Source organism: Mesoplodon densirostris, chromosome 17 (assembly GCF_025265405.1).
Source record: "Mesoplodon densirostris isolate mMesDen1 chromosome 17, mMesDen1 primary haplotype, whole genome shotgun sequence".
In the NCBI taxonomy this organism is placed as follows: Eukaryota; Metazoa; Chordata; class Mammalia; order Artiodactyla; family Ziphiidae; genus Mesoplodon; species Mesoplodon densirostris.
This window is the reverse complement of record NC_082677.1, coordinates 15,211,502-15,226,837: the sequence shown is the minus strand read 5'-3', so window position 1 is coordinate 15,226,837 and position 15,336 is coordinate 15,211,502. Positions and strand designations below refer to the sequence as shown.

At 36.9% G+C, this 15,336-nt stretch overlaps 1 protein-coding gene and 1 pseudogene across 1 annotated transcript in view; one reads left to right on the top strand and one right to left on the bottom strand.

Annotated features, from left to right (window-relative positions):
• LOC132477389 (phosphatidylinositol 3,4,5-trisphosphate 3-phosphatase TPTE2-like) overlaps positions 1-15,336 on the top strand; it is a 73,292-nt gene that overhangs the window by 26,024 nt on the left and 31,932 nt on the right. Inside the window, exons 13-21 of the mRNA XM_060079756.1 lie at positions 816-868; positions 2,041-2,202; positions 3,698-3,817; positions 5,298-5,397; positions 5,540-5,603; positions 6,360-6,424; positions 12,641-12,701; positions 13,473-13,554; positions 13,659-13,747. Coding sequence (XP_059935739.1) covers positions 816-868; positions 2,041-2,202; positions 3,698-3,817; positions 5,298-5,397; positions 5,540-5,603; positions 6,360-6,424; positions 12,641-12,701; positions 13,473-13,554; positions 13,659-13,747 — 796 coding nt within the window. The remainder of the gene's footprint in view (positions 1-815; positions 869-2,040; positions 2,203-3,697; positions 3,818-5,297; positions 5,398-5,539; positions 5,604-6,359; positions 6,425-12,640; positions 12,702-13,472; positions 13,555-13,658; positions 13,748-15,336) is intronic.
• On the bottom strand, positions 9,758-10,674 carry LOC132477769 (serine/threonine-protein phosphatase 4 regulatory subunit 2-like; annotated as a pseudogene).

Below are 15,336 nucleotides of genomic sequence, written 5' to 3'. Positions count from 1 at the left end.
TGCCCCAGTTCTATTGGGCATATATCCTCCCTCTTCTCCAGTCTTGGGCACAGTCTGTGAGCATTGCTTTGGGATTAAATCCCACTTGGGGTGGAATTTGGGTCACGTGTTGGAGGCTTCAGCAGGGCCAGAAATTGCTCCTCAATGACTACCTTGTCTCCAGCCCTAGGGTAAAATGAGGCACAACTGCTGGCGCTCTAAAACCGTCTCCTCCTCCTACTAACGGAAGGAGCCCAGCCTCCAGTGTGTTTCCCCTTTGAAATGTATCTTACTAACATTCCTCACCCCCAAAGTGCACTTCCCACCCCAGCTCTGAGTCTCATTAATGTTTAACTGTCTTATTCATGGGGTGACTTGTTTCAAGAAATGAATATTGCAAGACAAGAGCTTCCCTGAAGTCCCTTATGCTATTGCTGTAGAACAGGTCTGGCCATAGTGTGATGACTTGCCCAGGATCCCACAGCTCACTCATGGGAGAGCTGGAACACACATCTCTTCTACCATTCCCTTCTGTCTCCATGCTCTGTTGCTTTAGTTGATGACCCCAAGCTTAATCTTAGCATTAAGTTGGGATTAGAGCTTTACAGTCAAGGGAAAGTTTAGTGGTTTTTTTCACATATATTCTACATAGGAAAGAAAAAAAAAGAATCAGGTGATATTTTTACAGTTATTAGTAAAAAGCATTTTGTTAGGCAACTTCTGGAGACTTTAAAAATTATATTTATAAAGGCCTTTGTTGGTTAAATTCATACTATATGTTAGGAAAAATCTGATACACTTGAAAGCTCTGAAATTTTATTTTTACTTCTCATTGCAGCAGCAGGATTAAGAGAATTGTGTACTTGATTGTATCATCCTTCCCTTTCAGGTATGTGAGACTCTAGAAAAGGAGGTAATTAAGTATGTATTACATTTAATATCAATATTTTTTAATGGCAGAGGATCTGGGAGGGGGAAAAAAAGCATTTCCACTGTCAGTATGTCGCTAAATAACCTTTGTGCCCGATTTAATGCAATCTAATTTATCTTGGAATTTTAATTGAAGCTGAACATGAAGAATTGCAAAGAAATGGCATGTACGGAGTCTAATAGCAACATATTAACATGTTTTTTTCTACCTGTCAAAGTAAAAATAATGAAACATGCATTTCAAAATTCTATAGTTATAAGGAAAGTGTTTTAGTAAATACCTTATTCACCTAGAATTACTCCTTAATTCTGGAAACATTTTACTTAGATCTTTCTTCTCTACATGATAGTAAGATTTCATACTATGTTACAGATTCACACAATGTACTTGCTTCCTTTTAAATTGATAATGTTTTAATTTGCATTGCAATTGTGAAAAAGTGCTTTAAGATTAATTTATCTTCATAGATTATACAAATAGTACAATCAACTTCTAGAGAATATGTTTAGCATATATAGGAAAAAGGCTTAGGAGTTACTTTAGAGTTCAATTATGTGTGTATTCATTGAATTGAATTCCTTCTTACGTGCCCAGAACTGTGCCAGAACCATCCATTGATATGTAATCTTATATTTGTTGATAATCTCACTGATAAGAAGCCTTACTGGTCAAAGAAGTCTTTTAAGGGCTTGTGTTAGTCATGCTTTCACTTGGTTTTTATTACTCAATTCTTTAAAAATATCAAGATGAATGAGGTTTACTTTATTGTGGGAAATTGGTAGAAGACCCTTCAAAATTCTTAAATTTTAAGAAGAGTTTACAAGTGGAAACATGTCATTTGAATGTAGTTTGCCTATTCTGTCTTGGAGTGTTGGTCTGATGTGTCTTAATATAAAAGGGCATGATATCATGAAGTGGTTTAGTGGGAAATTTCTTTCCCTAACAACTGCTTCTATTGGGTGAAAGCAGAGTGATTTATGTTGAGATTCTAAGAGCAGTTCTCCCTACCCCTGAACGGTTTAACCCAAAATAATGACATTTTGATATCAGATCATAGGGCTGAAGTTAGTCTACCTATAGATGTGAAAACCACTTTATCCTTATTTGGTTTATTTATTTGTTTGTTGCAGAATACTTGGAATTTTGCTGACCTTTGTGGATGTGTCCCTCATCATTACAGACATACTTGTCTCTGATAGCACGATATATATTCCTTTGGAGTATCGTGCAGTTTCTTTAGCTATGGGTTTATTTTTTTTCATGGACGTTTTTCTTCGAGTGTCTATAGAAGGGTAAGTTTGATTAATTTTTTAAAAGCACAGAGAGCTATTTTGTACTGCTATGAGAAGCATCACAAGTAATGACCAGGTCAACCCAACTAAATATGCCCCTCTTTATCAAAATAATTCTCCTTGAAGGCATCCTCCACAAGAGAAACAACAATCCAAATCCCAATTTCTATCAGACTGAGCTTTAATATTACACTTGCAACTGGCACTCTAGTCTGCAAACCATGTATTCTAGATGGTTCCTTCAACAGGTACAGCTTAAAGGGTTTGCAAAATGGGGCCAGGCAGCTAATATGTCTACATGCACATTATTAAGAGGAACGTGTATGTGAAGTATAAGTATTGATATTTTTATTGAGTTCAATGTAAATAAAAGCTGACAGTATATTAAGTACTAGATAATAGATCATGAGCAAACCCTACCTCAGTTAAAATAAAAATTTGTGGTACTTCCCTGGCGGTCCAGTGGTTAGGACTCCATGCTTCCGCTGCAGGTGATATGGGTTCGATCCCTGGTCGGGAAACTAGGATCCTGCAAGCTGCACGGCCAAAAAAAATTTTTTTTAATGAGACATTTAAAACTAAATGAACAAAAACTTGTGTTAAGCTCTATGGGAGAGCGAGTCAGGGACTAAAGTCCCCAGCCTCACTTCATCCAGAGCATTTCGGAACATGCTTGTCTCCTTTCTGGCTGAATTTCTGTCCTCGTGCCTCTGAGCTGAGGACAGTTGCCCACTCCCGGGTTACTCAGAGCCTAAAGGAGCTATCCCAGGCCTAGAAGATTTCCCTGGAGCCCCAGTGCCCATGGCTGAAGGAGCTAGTGTTGAGGAGGAGGTGCCAGGGCTGAAAGTTCAGCTTTGCACAGAGGAGGCCACACCAGCTCACTGGGATTCCACTGTGGGTGCAAAGCCAGGTGATGAGTTTGCAGGCCAAAGTAGTGGACCCGTCTTCCTCTCACAAGCTCCTTTCATGCACTTCTCACAGCCCGTTTCTCTAGGGCTGTGACATGTTCAGCTTCCATTGTCCGATTGCATCGCTCACCATCCCATCTCTCTCTCCCCGCTGTGTCCAGGCAATGCTTGCCTCTTGTTCAATGGTTTGGTTATATCTCTTACTATACTTATGGCTCTACTTGCCATATTGATGTTTTTGTCCTATATAAGTATAAAATGAGTATGAATATTTTTTTTCCTTAATCTAGTCTAGTAAATGCACTTTAAATCATTCATCAACGCTGAATTCCTTTTAAAAAATATTTATTTATTTTGGCTGCGCTGGTTCTTAGTTGTAGCATGCGGACTCTTAGTTGCGGCATGCGCATGGGATCTAGTTCCCTGACCAGTGATCTAACCTGGGCTCCCTGCATTGGGAGCGCAGAGTCTTACCCACTGGACCACCAGGGAAATCCCAAACCGGAAATCTTAAGGGTGCTTTTAAAATATCCCTACCTCTTCTTTGGGGAAGCATACACTTATATATTTTTTGTTTTTTGTTACAGGGTACGACGGTATTTTTCCGATATGTTGAACTCCTTAGATGCTTCCATTATTGTGGTGACTCTACTAGTCAATATTGCTTATTTTTTCTATGACTTCAAGTTTCTTAAAAATTTCCCCAAGTAAGAAACATATGCTTCCCTTCTCTTAAAGTTTTTCTTTCTTAAAAAGTATTTTCTGTGGCTTTCATTTTGTGTAATCTTTTAAACTCTGAATGTGCTAATTCTGTGCTAAATAAGCTGCTTGAAAATGAAACGTTGAGTTAAATTTCTACCTGGAAACTAAAGGATGGTGGTGTTTAGGGACCAGTGAAGGGTGTCCACACTGAGTACCTTAGTCGAGTGAAGAAGATGACGCCCCCAAAGAAGAAACTGGGGACTTGCCTCTTGTACCTAACTTGAACTTCTCTACCTTTTGAAATTCCCACTAAATTCCCACTTGCGCTTCAACCACACATTTCTTACACGTGAAATTCCTGGGTTTTTCCTATAACCAAGAGAGTACTGGTTTGAGTTGATGAAAAATTTGAGTGACTCCAATGATGATTCTCTAAAAAGGCAGAAATGGAAGAGAAAAACGAGGTGACACGGGTAGAAACACAGAGGTGGAATGTTTGCAGGACAGTTAACATGACGGAAGCTGAGGCAGAGTTAGAACTGTTAGGGGTCAAAGCAAAACGTGTATGAGCCACCGATGGCTTTTCTCTTTCTCCTCCTCTTTCTACTGGGGCAGTGAGAAAAAGAAGAGCAAAAGTGTTCTAGGATGTAGCTGTTGGGTGGCTCACTAGGCTTATTCCTTAGTCAGATAGCTTGCACTTCCTGCACTCCAGCTTCTCAGGACTTTCCCTCAGGTCCCAACAAAACTTGATGTGATAAGCTTTTGGAGTTTTTGAAAAGAACCCAAACCAGTATGGTCTTCAGACAGGCAACCTCAGCATCACGGAAGAGCTTGTCAGAAATACCAGAAGACAAACACCTCAGGGCCCACTCTAGACCTACTGAATCAGTATGCACACTCAAGCTAGAGAAGCACTAGCCCAGACCATCAGTTCTTTGCCATCGTGTTTCTTCCTGATGGTAGGAGACACACTTGGGAAGTAACTCATCTGTTATCTGCCTGATGTGTGTTCACAGCTCTAGTGAACCCCTGTTACGCATGGGAGTAACAGAGGGGAATAAGAATTCTGTTTGGATGGGAAAAAGACTGAAAAATGCTTGTCTTAAACCACAGAAGTTAAACCCACAAATTCTGAGAGTCTACCATATGACTTTTTCTTTAAATCAGAGTTTCTCAACACCAGCACTACTGGTATTTTGGACAGATCCATTTTTAGTAAGGGAGCTGTCCTGTGCGTCGGTACTGAGCAGCATCCCTGGCCTCTAACCACTAGATGCAAGTAGCAGCCCCTCACAGGCAGTTGTGACAGCCAAAAATGTCTCTGAACATTGCCAAATATGCCCAGGGTGGGTGGGGTGGGTGGGAGGCTTGGGCCAGGGGGTCGTGTGCCAAATTTTGCCCCTGGTTAAGAGCCACTGCTCTAAACTTAGTCCATACTGACAAGATCCTCTGTTTCTAAAGCAAAAATGAATCTTTTATTGTTAGATTGAGAATTGTTTTACTACCTCTACGACTTTTCACTCAGACAAGATCTCTTCATCTGGCTCAGCAAAACAGACATCTTGCAATGCTGACCAGGAGGAGGGTAAGTGGGCAAAATATGTTTATGATTCAGAAAAAATGTTTGTGCTTCAGGAAATACTGGCAAGGGTTGTAGATATCTATATATTGTTCTTTTTTTATGTTGATTTATGTTTTACAAATGAATGATTGTTTTAAACCCTCAGGTTTCAGAAAACAAACGGCGATACAAGAAGGATGGATTTGACTTAGACCTCACTTACATTACTGGTTTGTGAAGTTTCTCTCTTGATTTGCCTATATTAACATCACATTTTTCTTGTGTGTGAGTAGGTAATTATATGCTAATTTTGTTCTTTCCCTGTCTGAGGCATGTTCTTTCAAAGCATTTTTTATCCATGAAGACATATGCCACTCTGATAGTGTGACATATTTGGAGTTTAACCCTGCCAATGGAAAAATCTTAATTTTCATCTCAATTCAGGGCTACTTGCTTATAGTATAGGAAGTTAAATGGATTTTCAGCTGACTCCATTTGTTTGGTTTAGAATCTACTGAGTTCTAGTAGTTATCCTCGGTCCCAAGGATTTCAGAGAGACCTGTTCTCTCCCTAGAACGCTAGAGATGAAGTCATTGCTTTGTAGGTCTCGGGTTTCTGAGTCAGGGGAACACTGGAAAGCATCCTAGAAGTTCCCAACATTGCTCATTTTTCTTTGGTGTTTAAATAAGAAAGAAATTTCCACCACAGGGGGCCCTCCAGACTAAAGTCAACGCAAATCTGTTGCATAAGGCTGGAACCAGCTGAGACTTGGGAACACTGAATGTAATGGTCCAAATAGTGGATACTTTAATATCCAGTATTGGATATTAAAGTTGATTATCCTGAGGGTTAGTTAGCTTTTTTCCTGTCATTCTCAATCCTGAAAGTTCTCTTCTATGGAAACAGTCTGATTATATGTAAGTCGAGTTCTCATATATTGTTTCCCATGTATAACATTTGTTAATAGTGACTGTTTTGACTTCCAGAGCGTATTATTGCCATGTCATTCCCATCTTCTGGAAAGCAGTCTTTCTATAGGAATCCCATTAAGGTAAGAGTTTTTATCTAACAAATGCTCACATTTCTCGGTAAACCTAGACTGTGGAATTGTAAGATAATGTTGGCCCACAGATGACAGTGTTCTCCTAAAAATTTACTCTTTCAGGTAAAACATTACCATGGATTGCTATCAATTAGCTTTCGCTGTGTGATGAATCACCCGCAAACTTAAATGACTTATAACAGCAAACATGTACTTTGCTCGTGATAATGTGGTTTGTGAATTTGAGTTGGGCTTAACTGATCAGGGACACGCTTAACTAATTTCAGCAGAGCTAACTCCTGCATGTATGGGCGGCAACTGGGCATCTGAGGGTTGGCTAGTCTAAAATGGCCTTGCTGGATGGCTCCAAGTGATGTCTCATTCTGTAACAGGCTAGCTCAGGCTTGTTCACATAAGGCAGTGGCAAGGACCTCACTAGCATCAAGTGAAAGAATGCCAAGGCCCTGGCTCTCAACTAGTATAATGTGGCTTCTACCTTATTCTATTGGACAAGCAAACTACAAACCCAGTTCAGATTCAAGCGGACAACAGATGCCGTCTCTGGAAGGCAGGAATTGTGGTGAATTGTGGCTGTTTTTCATGGTCTGTCATAGGGAAGAAGATTGAGAATTCTTGAACTAAAATGTGTATTCTTAGATTGAGATCCTAAATTACAGTGGCTACATACTGCTTTAGGTTCTGTAGATTAAATAAAGTTCAAACATCAGGTGATGCTTACTATGAAATGCCAGTTAAAAGTCATTGTTTAAGAAGTTTGCATATGTGTGCGGGTGTGTATACATTAGTGCAATTTACAGTATTTGTTCTATCTCAGTAAAACTAATTATGTATATGTGTGTATGTCTATATATAAGTATGTGTATATATAATTATACTTTGAGGCATAAAAATTACTGTAAATTGTGCGAATCTCATGTATATCTTGATAAAATTATATATAGGTGGATATACAGCCAACACCCCTATCAAAATATAGAACATTTCTTGCTCTTTTTCAGTCAATACCCCAACACACTGGAGGTAATTACTCTTCTCACTTGTGTCACAACAGATTAGTTCTACTTTTTCTTGAATTTCACATCAATGGAATCATAGACTACATCTTCTGTAACCAGCTTTTTATGCTTAAAATGAATTCTGTGGGATTTATCTAATATTGTTGGGTGTACAGTAGTTCTTTCTAAATAATATTTATTGCTTCTAGAATACTGATTGAAAGCTCAAGCATTCAGTTTACTTACAGAAATTATACAATTATACATTGCTTCCCAAAGGCAGCAAACACATTACACTTTAAAAAGTCTACTTTACAGAAAATTAAAAATTCTAAATAACAAAAGGTACATCTGAAGAAACAAATATAAATTTGGCAGCCAGTAATTTTGACAGGAAGTTGTACAGCTTGCATGACTTTAATCTGTGAATATGACCTTAGTCATTTAGCCCAAGTTCATCATTAATTTATTTTTCCAGTATAATTGTGTTTCATACTATTGACATTTGCACACTCTAGAATATGTTAGAAAGAAATATGTAGTACTCACAAATGTTCAGAAAAGAACGCCGAAGTTCTGTGAATCTGCCCAGTTCTTCTGAGATGGTCTCACATCAGCTTCCTAAGCATATTCAATCCTACAAAATAGTAAGCTAATGTTTGAACACAATTTCCAAGATAAAGCACATTTTCTCACCAATAGTGAAGTCTTTTTCTCAAGCACCACAAAAGTATACAAAAGAATTTGAGTTTGAACAGATCTCTCAGAACGTGTTTAACCTGATATTTCAACAGACTTAAAATTTCCATGGTTTCACAAGGACCAGATTTTTAATTACTTAGAGGAGAAAGAAACGGCCTTGAAAGATGTGGACTCGATCATTACCAATAGAAAAAGTATCCAATGCATATCTTACAGAAACAGAAAAATAGAATATTGCCCCTCTCAGAATAATGTGTATATAATTATATGTAATATACATTATATATACTATAGAGCATATGTAAGATAATGTATAGTTGTACATGTAATTATATAATATATAATACATTTCCCTCTTAAAATAGTGTATATTTAAATAAAATGTATATTATAGTATATATTAAATATATATTAATATATAATGTGTAATATATAAAATTAGTATATAGTAAGTGTAATATATATCATGTTATATATAACTGCATATAAATTTTATATAGTATAACTATATATTATTCTATTTATAAATATATATTACATATATATCTTATCTCTTATAGAAACAGAAAAACATAACATTTCCCCCTTAGAATAATACATGTATACTTATATATAATATATATTATACAGAATAATATATAATTACATGTATAAATTATAAATTCTATGTATATGTCTTATATAACATGTCAATATATTATTCCATTTATAAATCTATAATATAAACTCATCTCATAGAAACAGGAAAATATACCATTTTCCCCTTTATAATACTATATTATATTTATATATAATATGTTATATATAATTATATAATGTATAAGGTATATAACTATATATTACATATCATATAATTATATAACAATAATATATAAGTATGCATATATTATGAATATATTAACATCATAAATATATAATACTTAAGTATATAGATATGTAACTTATATAAATTCATAATTTATATATTATATAATTTATATTTTGTATGAATGACATGTAAATTACAATTTATATATCATTTATACAGTATATAAATCTGTTATATATATTATTTGTATATAATGTTATATATGTTATATTACTTTATTTTATATTATATGATATGTATTATGTTACATACATTATGTCATATAACATATGTAACTATAAAATATGTTACATGTAAATATACATATATTATTCTAAGGGAGCAAATTTTTAATTTTTCTTATTTCTGTAAAAGATGAACATATATGGAATTTATATTTATAAATATAAATAATATAACTACCATGAAACCCTTTAATTCATATGGTAAATGTTGAAACTATGACCAAAATATGAACACTGCTAGAGCTGTTAGAAAAAGACTAGAAGCCTTTTCACATATGTATAATCTAAGCATGATACTCTCCAAAAAAAAAAAAAAAGAATTGTAATTATTACCTTCCAGTTTGAAAACTTTAAATTAAAAAAAGAATCTATACACAAGCCACTGATTTAACCAGATCCTCCCCCACCCCCCCAAAAAAGTGTTTAGTAAGCAGGACCCAGAAGAGCTGATATTCACAGCTCCTACAAGAACAACTCTTTCAGGGTTTATCCCATGAAGTACTTTATTTTACAACCTTCTTCTCATGCAAAACTAAAGGTCCATTTGATTACACAGAAATTTCATACAGTGTAAAACTAGAACTGAGTGTGAAATACTGCATGTAAGTATTTCTAAATAGTCTTGTTCCATCGGTTCATCAGTGACTTCTGTGGCTTTATAGTCATTTTCTGTGGAAGATTCTGAGCGAATCTCTCCAGTTCTACTGGAATTGGAGCCTCCTAGTTCTTCTGTTTCATGCCAGTCGGAATCCTACGTGCAGGGCCTCTGTTTTCACTGTCTTCAGAATGTAAATCTGTCTCATCTGAGACAGATGAGATTCCTCTATTTGATTCTTTTCCATAGAATTCTCTTCATTTATAGTTAAGGCATCATCAGATTCTTTCTCTGGAATTTTTTTTTTCTGGAATCATTTCTGTTTTTTTTTTTTTTTTTTTGCGGTACGTGGGCCTCTCAGTGTTGTGGCCTCTCCCGTTGCGGAGCACAGGCTCCGCATGCGCAGGCTCAGCGGCCGAGGCTCACGGGCCCAGCCGCTCCTCGGCATGTGGAATCTTCCCAGACCGGGGCACGAACCCACGTCCCCTCCATCGGCAGGCGGACTCTCAACCACTGCGCCACCAGGGAGGCCCTATTTCTGTCGTTCAAGACACTCTTCCTCTTCATCCTCTTCTCTTTGTCTTTCTTCTTCGATGAAGCTGGTTCTTCTGTTTCTTCTGTCATAACTGAAGAAGTGTGACTAGAAGTTGTTTGGTCATCTCTGACTTCACCTTCTTTGTCAAACTTTAGTTTTTTAACCCCATGTCCCTCAGCTCCCAGACCATATTCATTTGGATGTTTATTTTCTATATGGCTCACTGAGGAGCTCCTGATCCAGATGTCAGAGTCACTGTGATTTTTGTCCTCATCATGCTGTAAGTTTGTAAAGCCTCTTTGCTCACTGTGCTCTGAGGCAAAAACCATTCCTCCCTTCCTCCCTCCCTTATTTCCTTCCTTCCTTCCTTGTTCTCTCCCTTCCTCCCTCTCTCCCTCCCCACCCCATTCTCTCTCTCTCTTTTTTATTGTACAAGTTGCAGGAGTACAGCATTAAAATTCAACATCTGTATACACTACAAAGTGATCACCAGCACAAGTCTAGCTGCCGTCTGTCACCATACAGTTGACCCTCTACCTATTTCAGCCACACCCCAAACCCCTTCCCCTCTGGTAACCAGTAATCTGTTCTCTGTATCTGTGTTTGGTTTGGTTCGCTTTTCTTTGTTCATTTGTTTTATTTTTTTAGATTTCACATATGAGTGAAATTGTATGGTGTTTGTCTTTCTCTGCCTGACAGTTTCACTTAGCATAATACTTTCAAGGTCCATCCATGTTGTTGCAAATGACAGGACTTCATTCTTTTATGGTTGAGTAGTATTCATTTGTGTGTGTGTGTGTGTGTGTGTGTGTCTGTGCGTGCATACACGCGTATTTATCACATCTTTATTCATTCATCAGTGGACATTTGGGTTGTTTCCATATCTTGGCTGTTGTTAATAATACTGCATTGAATATAGGGGTGCATATATCTTTTGGAATTATAGTGTTTTTTTGTTCTTTGGCTAAATACCCAGAAGTGGAATAGCTGGGATCATATGATATTTCTAGTCTTAATTTTGGGGGTCATCTCCATGCTGTTTTCCATAGTGGCTGCTCCAATTTACAGTCCCACCAACAGTGTTTGAGGGTTCCGTTTTCTCCACATCCTCTCCAACATTTGTTATTTCTTACCTTTTTGATAATAGCCATTCTAATAAGCATGAAGTGATATCTTATTGTGGTTTCGATGTGCATTTTTCCCTAATGATTAGTGATGCTGAAGATTTTTTGTTGTGCCCATTGGCCCTCTGTATATCTTCTTTGGAAATTTGTCTATTCAGGTCCTCTACCCATTTTTTAATTGGGTTGTTTTTTTGTTTTGAGGTTGTATAGTTCATATATTTTGGATATTAACCCCTTATTGGATATATAAATTGCAAATATTTTCACCCATTCACTAGGTTGCCTTTTTGTTTTGATCATGGTGTTTATCACCGTGCAGAAGCTTTTTAGTTTGATGTAGTCCCATTTGTTTACACTTTTTTTTTTCCCTTTTGTTTTGTTTCCCTTGCCTTTGGAGTCAGATCCACAAAAACATCACTAAGAGCAATGTCAGTGAAATTACCAGCTATGTTTTCTTCTAGGAATTTTATGTTCTCACATCTTACATTCAAGTCTTTAATCCTTTTTGAGTTAATTTTTGTGTATGGAGGGACATAGTGGTATAGTTTCATTCTTTTGCATGTGGCTGTCCAGTTTTCCCAACGCCATATATCAAAGAGACGATCTTTTCTGTATGTTCTTTGCTCCTTTATCATAAATTAATTATCCATATATGTGTGGGTTTTTCCCCAGGCCCTCAATTCTGTTCCATTGATCTATGTGTTTGTTTTTGTGCCAGTACCCTACTGTTCTGATGACTTCAGCTTTGTACCAATAGTATAGTTTAAAATCAGGGAGCATGATAACTGCAGCTTTGTTCTTCTTTCTGAAGATTGGCTATTCAGGATCTTTTGTGGTTCCATACAAATTTTAGAACAAATTACAACTTTCTTAAAGCTTGTTAACCACCTAACTTCCTTCTCTGGTAGCTTTAAACAATGTGTATTTAGAGTAGAGGCTAATCAGAGTAGTCATCCCAACTTTTGTGGGCTATTTGAAAACCATCAGTGGGTTAGATATGACTTGGAATGTATGTACCTTTTTATTCCCTGAGTCTCCCCTGAAAGGTGCTAAGTGACGGACCAGTGAATAAAAGGGTGATACTCATTTTAGGTTAGTCCTAGGAAAAGGCTTATGTTGGTGCCGTGTGGAATATGTAAGGTATGTGTCCATCTTTTTTAGGAAGTTGTACGGTTCCTGGATACCAAGCATCAAAACCACTACCGCGTCTACAATCTCTGCAGTATGTACATGACTCGATATTTTGCTACTCTAGATAGAAAACAGGTCACTCACTGCATGTAAGAAGTTGATTTAGTTTTTACATTTCATTTAATCCTAGGTATTTGGTGGTGGTGGGAAGTGAGTTTTAAAAAGACTCCATCTTGTGCTGGCTCTGTTTGGTAGGAAAAGAAAGTGCAACAGCACACAGTGCCCTGTGAGGTAGGCAGGAGACTGGGGGCAGAGCCATTTTAGGAGAGTCAGGTCTAGTGGTAGTAGGTTTTGGAAAATATGTGTTTTTTTCCTGCCAGCTTGTGTTTTGAAGGCAATTCAACAAATGCACACTGTAACCCACTAGGAATGAGGTGTGAGGAGACCAGGGTCCTGCATGGGAAAAACCCCCCAAACCCTTTAGCAAACAAATTATAGCCCAGCTGACCCTCTTCCTGTATATTAAGTGGACATTTTCAGGAGGCAAGTATTTTGGCTGGCCGCGTTGGCTTCTGCTCTGTGTAACCTTCTGATAATGCAGTGAGTAGCCTGCTAGAAAAGTACAAGTAAGGCCTATTAAACCCAAATAATTTGGGCTTGTGTTACTCAAGATGGACAAAACACTACTCTACTTTTATTTTTGAGACCCTTACGTTTCTTTTAGAGCAGCAGGAGCCAGACAGAAAGCTCCTTTTAAAGGTAGAGGAGGAATTTCTAATAGAAAAGTATAACTTATTTACACCTTGACCATTTACTGTGTTTATTAAGGTTCGAGATATGACCCGTGCATCATTTATTTCAGGTGAAAGAGCTTACGATGCTAAGTACTTCCATGATAGGGTCTGTCGATACATGATTGACGATCACAATGTCCCCTCTCTGAGGTAAGTTTGATGCCAAGCTGGCTGTCAGAAGAGGGCTAAATACACAGGGCTTGATTTTTTGGGAAGTCTTTTCATTCAACTAAAAATCTTTCACTTTGAATCAGTGAGATGGTGGCGTTCTCCAAGGACGTAAAAGAGTGGATGGCTCAAGATGAGGAAAACATCACAGTGATTCACTGTAAGGGGGGCAAAGGTAAAAAACGTTTTTCTTTTTCTTTCTCTTTTTCTAAAGAAATTTGAAAAAATATATTAAAGTACACCCACAAGATACGTTCTGCTATTAACTGGTATTAATCATTGTGAACGTTTTTTAATATTAGCGTCAAGACTAAAGGAAGGGAAGGAAAGAGGGAAGAAGGGGGGAGGAAAGGAAGAAAGAGTAAAGAAGAGAAGAAAGTAGGGATAGAAGAACTGAGGAAGGTTAAGTGTGTTTTCCCTTGTTTATTGACTCTTTGGGTTTCTTCATTTTTGATTTGCCACAATACAAACACTGTTTAACTTTCGAAACCATCAGAGCACTTTTCATTTTATTTAAGGTTGTTCTTAAACTTTGTGAGGACCTTTTAAAGTTAAGAGTGTCAACAGCAATGCCATTTCAAAGACCCAAAATTAGACTGCAGTTTTTATAGTGTAATGATACATAGAAGTTGATTTTGGTGGGGGGAAAATGGGGGTGGTGGGAAAGCCAGTTGTCAATTCAACCAATTTAACTTGAGTCAAGAATTCTCTCATTCAGATTTAGGCTTTTAATAATCATCTAGGCATATTTCACAATGTTTGACAAATAAGGAATGATGGTTTTGTTGGGCTGTGAAACAGTTTTTTATATTAAATTCCAGGAAAACACACTTTAAAACTGCCTTCTGTAATTGAGTAGAATAAAGTTTGAGTCTTATTTGAAAAGTCGTTTCAAGCTCATGAGTTAGTAGGCAAGTTCCATCTTTAGTTCCACAGGTCAGAATATTCTGTATGTATGGCCATTTACAATATTGTGCCTAAATGAAGAATACAGAGGTTGAACCACGTGGAACTGCCTTTCTTTGGACCATCTTTTACTTTAAAAAAAGGCCATTTAATATGGCTCAACCAAAATATTATAATCTAAGAGTTGGCTTTAGTTTTCTTTTAATCAGGTTAATTCCCTGCTTAAAGGAGGACCTTCATTTCAAATTTCATTTTTTTTTTCTGAGAGCAGACTTCCATTATTCTGTGTTCATGTGTGTTTCATTGCTTTTCCTTTAGGATTGTTTGGAAGGCTAGTGTTCAGTTGGTCTGTACCAGAGCTGCTCCTTTTTTCAAGTTTTCATTCATCTTGGTTTTGCTTCTTTTTGTTGGTTGATGTCTGCACATTACCAGTGATATCATGATAGCCCAAATATTTTGTTATTGATTTTATAGGACTTCTTTAAATAATCTGGGTGCTAATTTTTTGTTAGCAGTTTATATTGCAAATATCTTCTTCCACTGTGTTGTCTTTTAAATTTGATTATGATTTATTTTGTCATATAGAAGGTTTTAATTTTTAATGTAGTGAAGTTTATCAATGTTCTGTGTGTGCGTGGTTCGTGCATTTTGGTCATGTTTAAGAAATCCACCCATACACTGAGGTGGTGAAGATATTCTCCTTATAAAATAGTAAAGTTTTGCTTTTTACATTTAGGTCTTTAATTGGAATTTGGGGAGGGAGATTTTTTTTCCATATGGATAGACAATTGTCCTAAAACCATCTATCACATGCTCATGTAGTCCCCATCAACTTGTAGTCCCTTCTCAGTCATATAC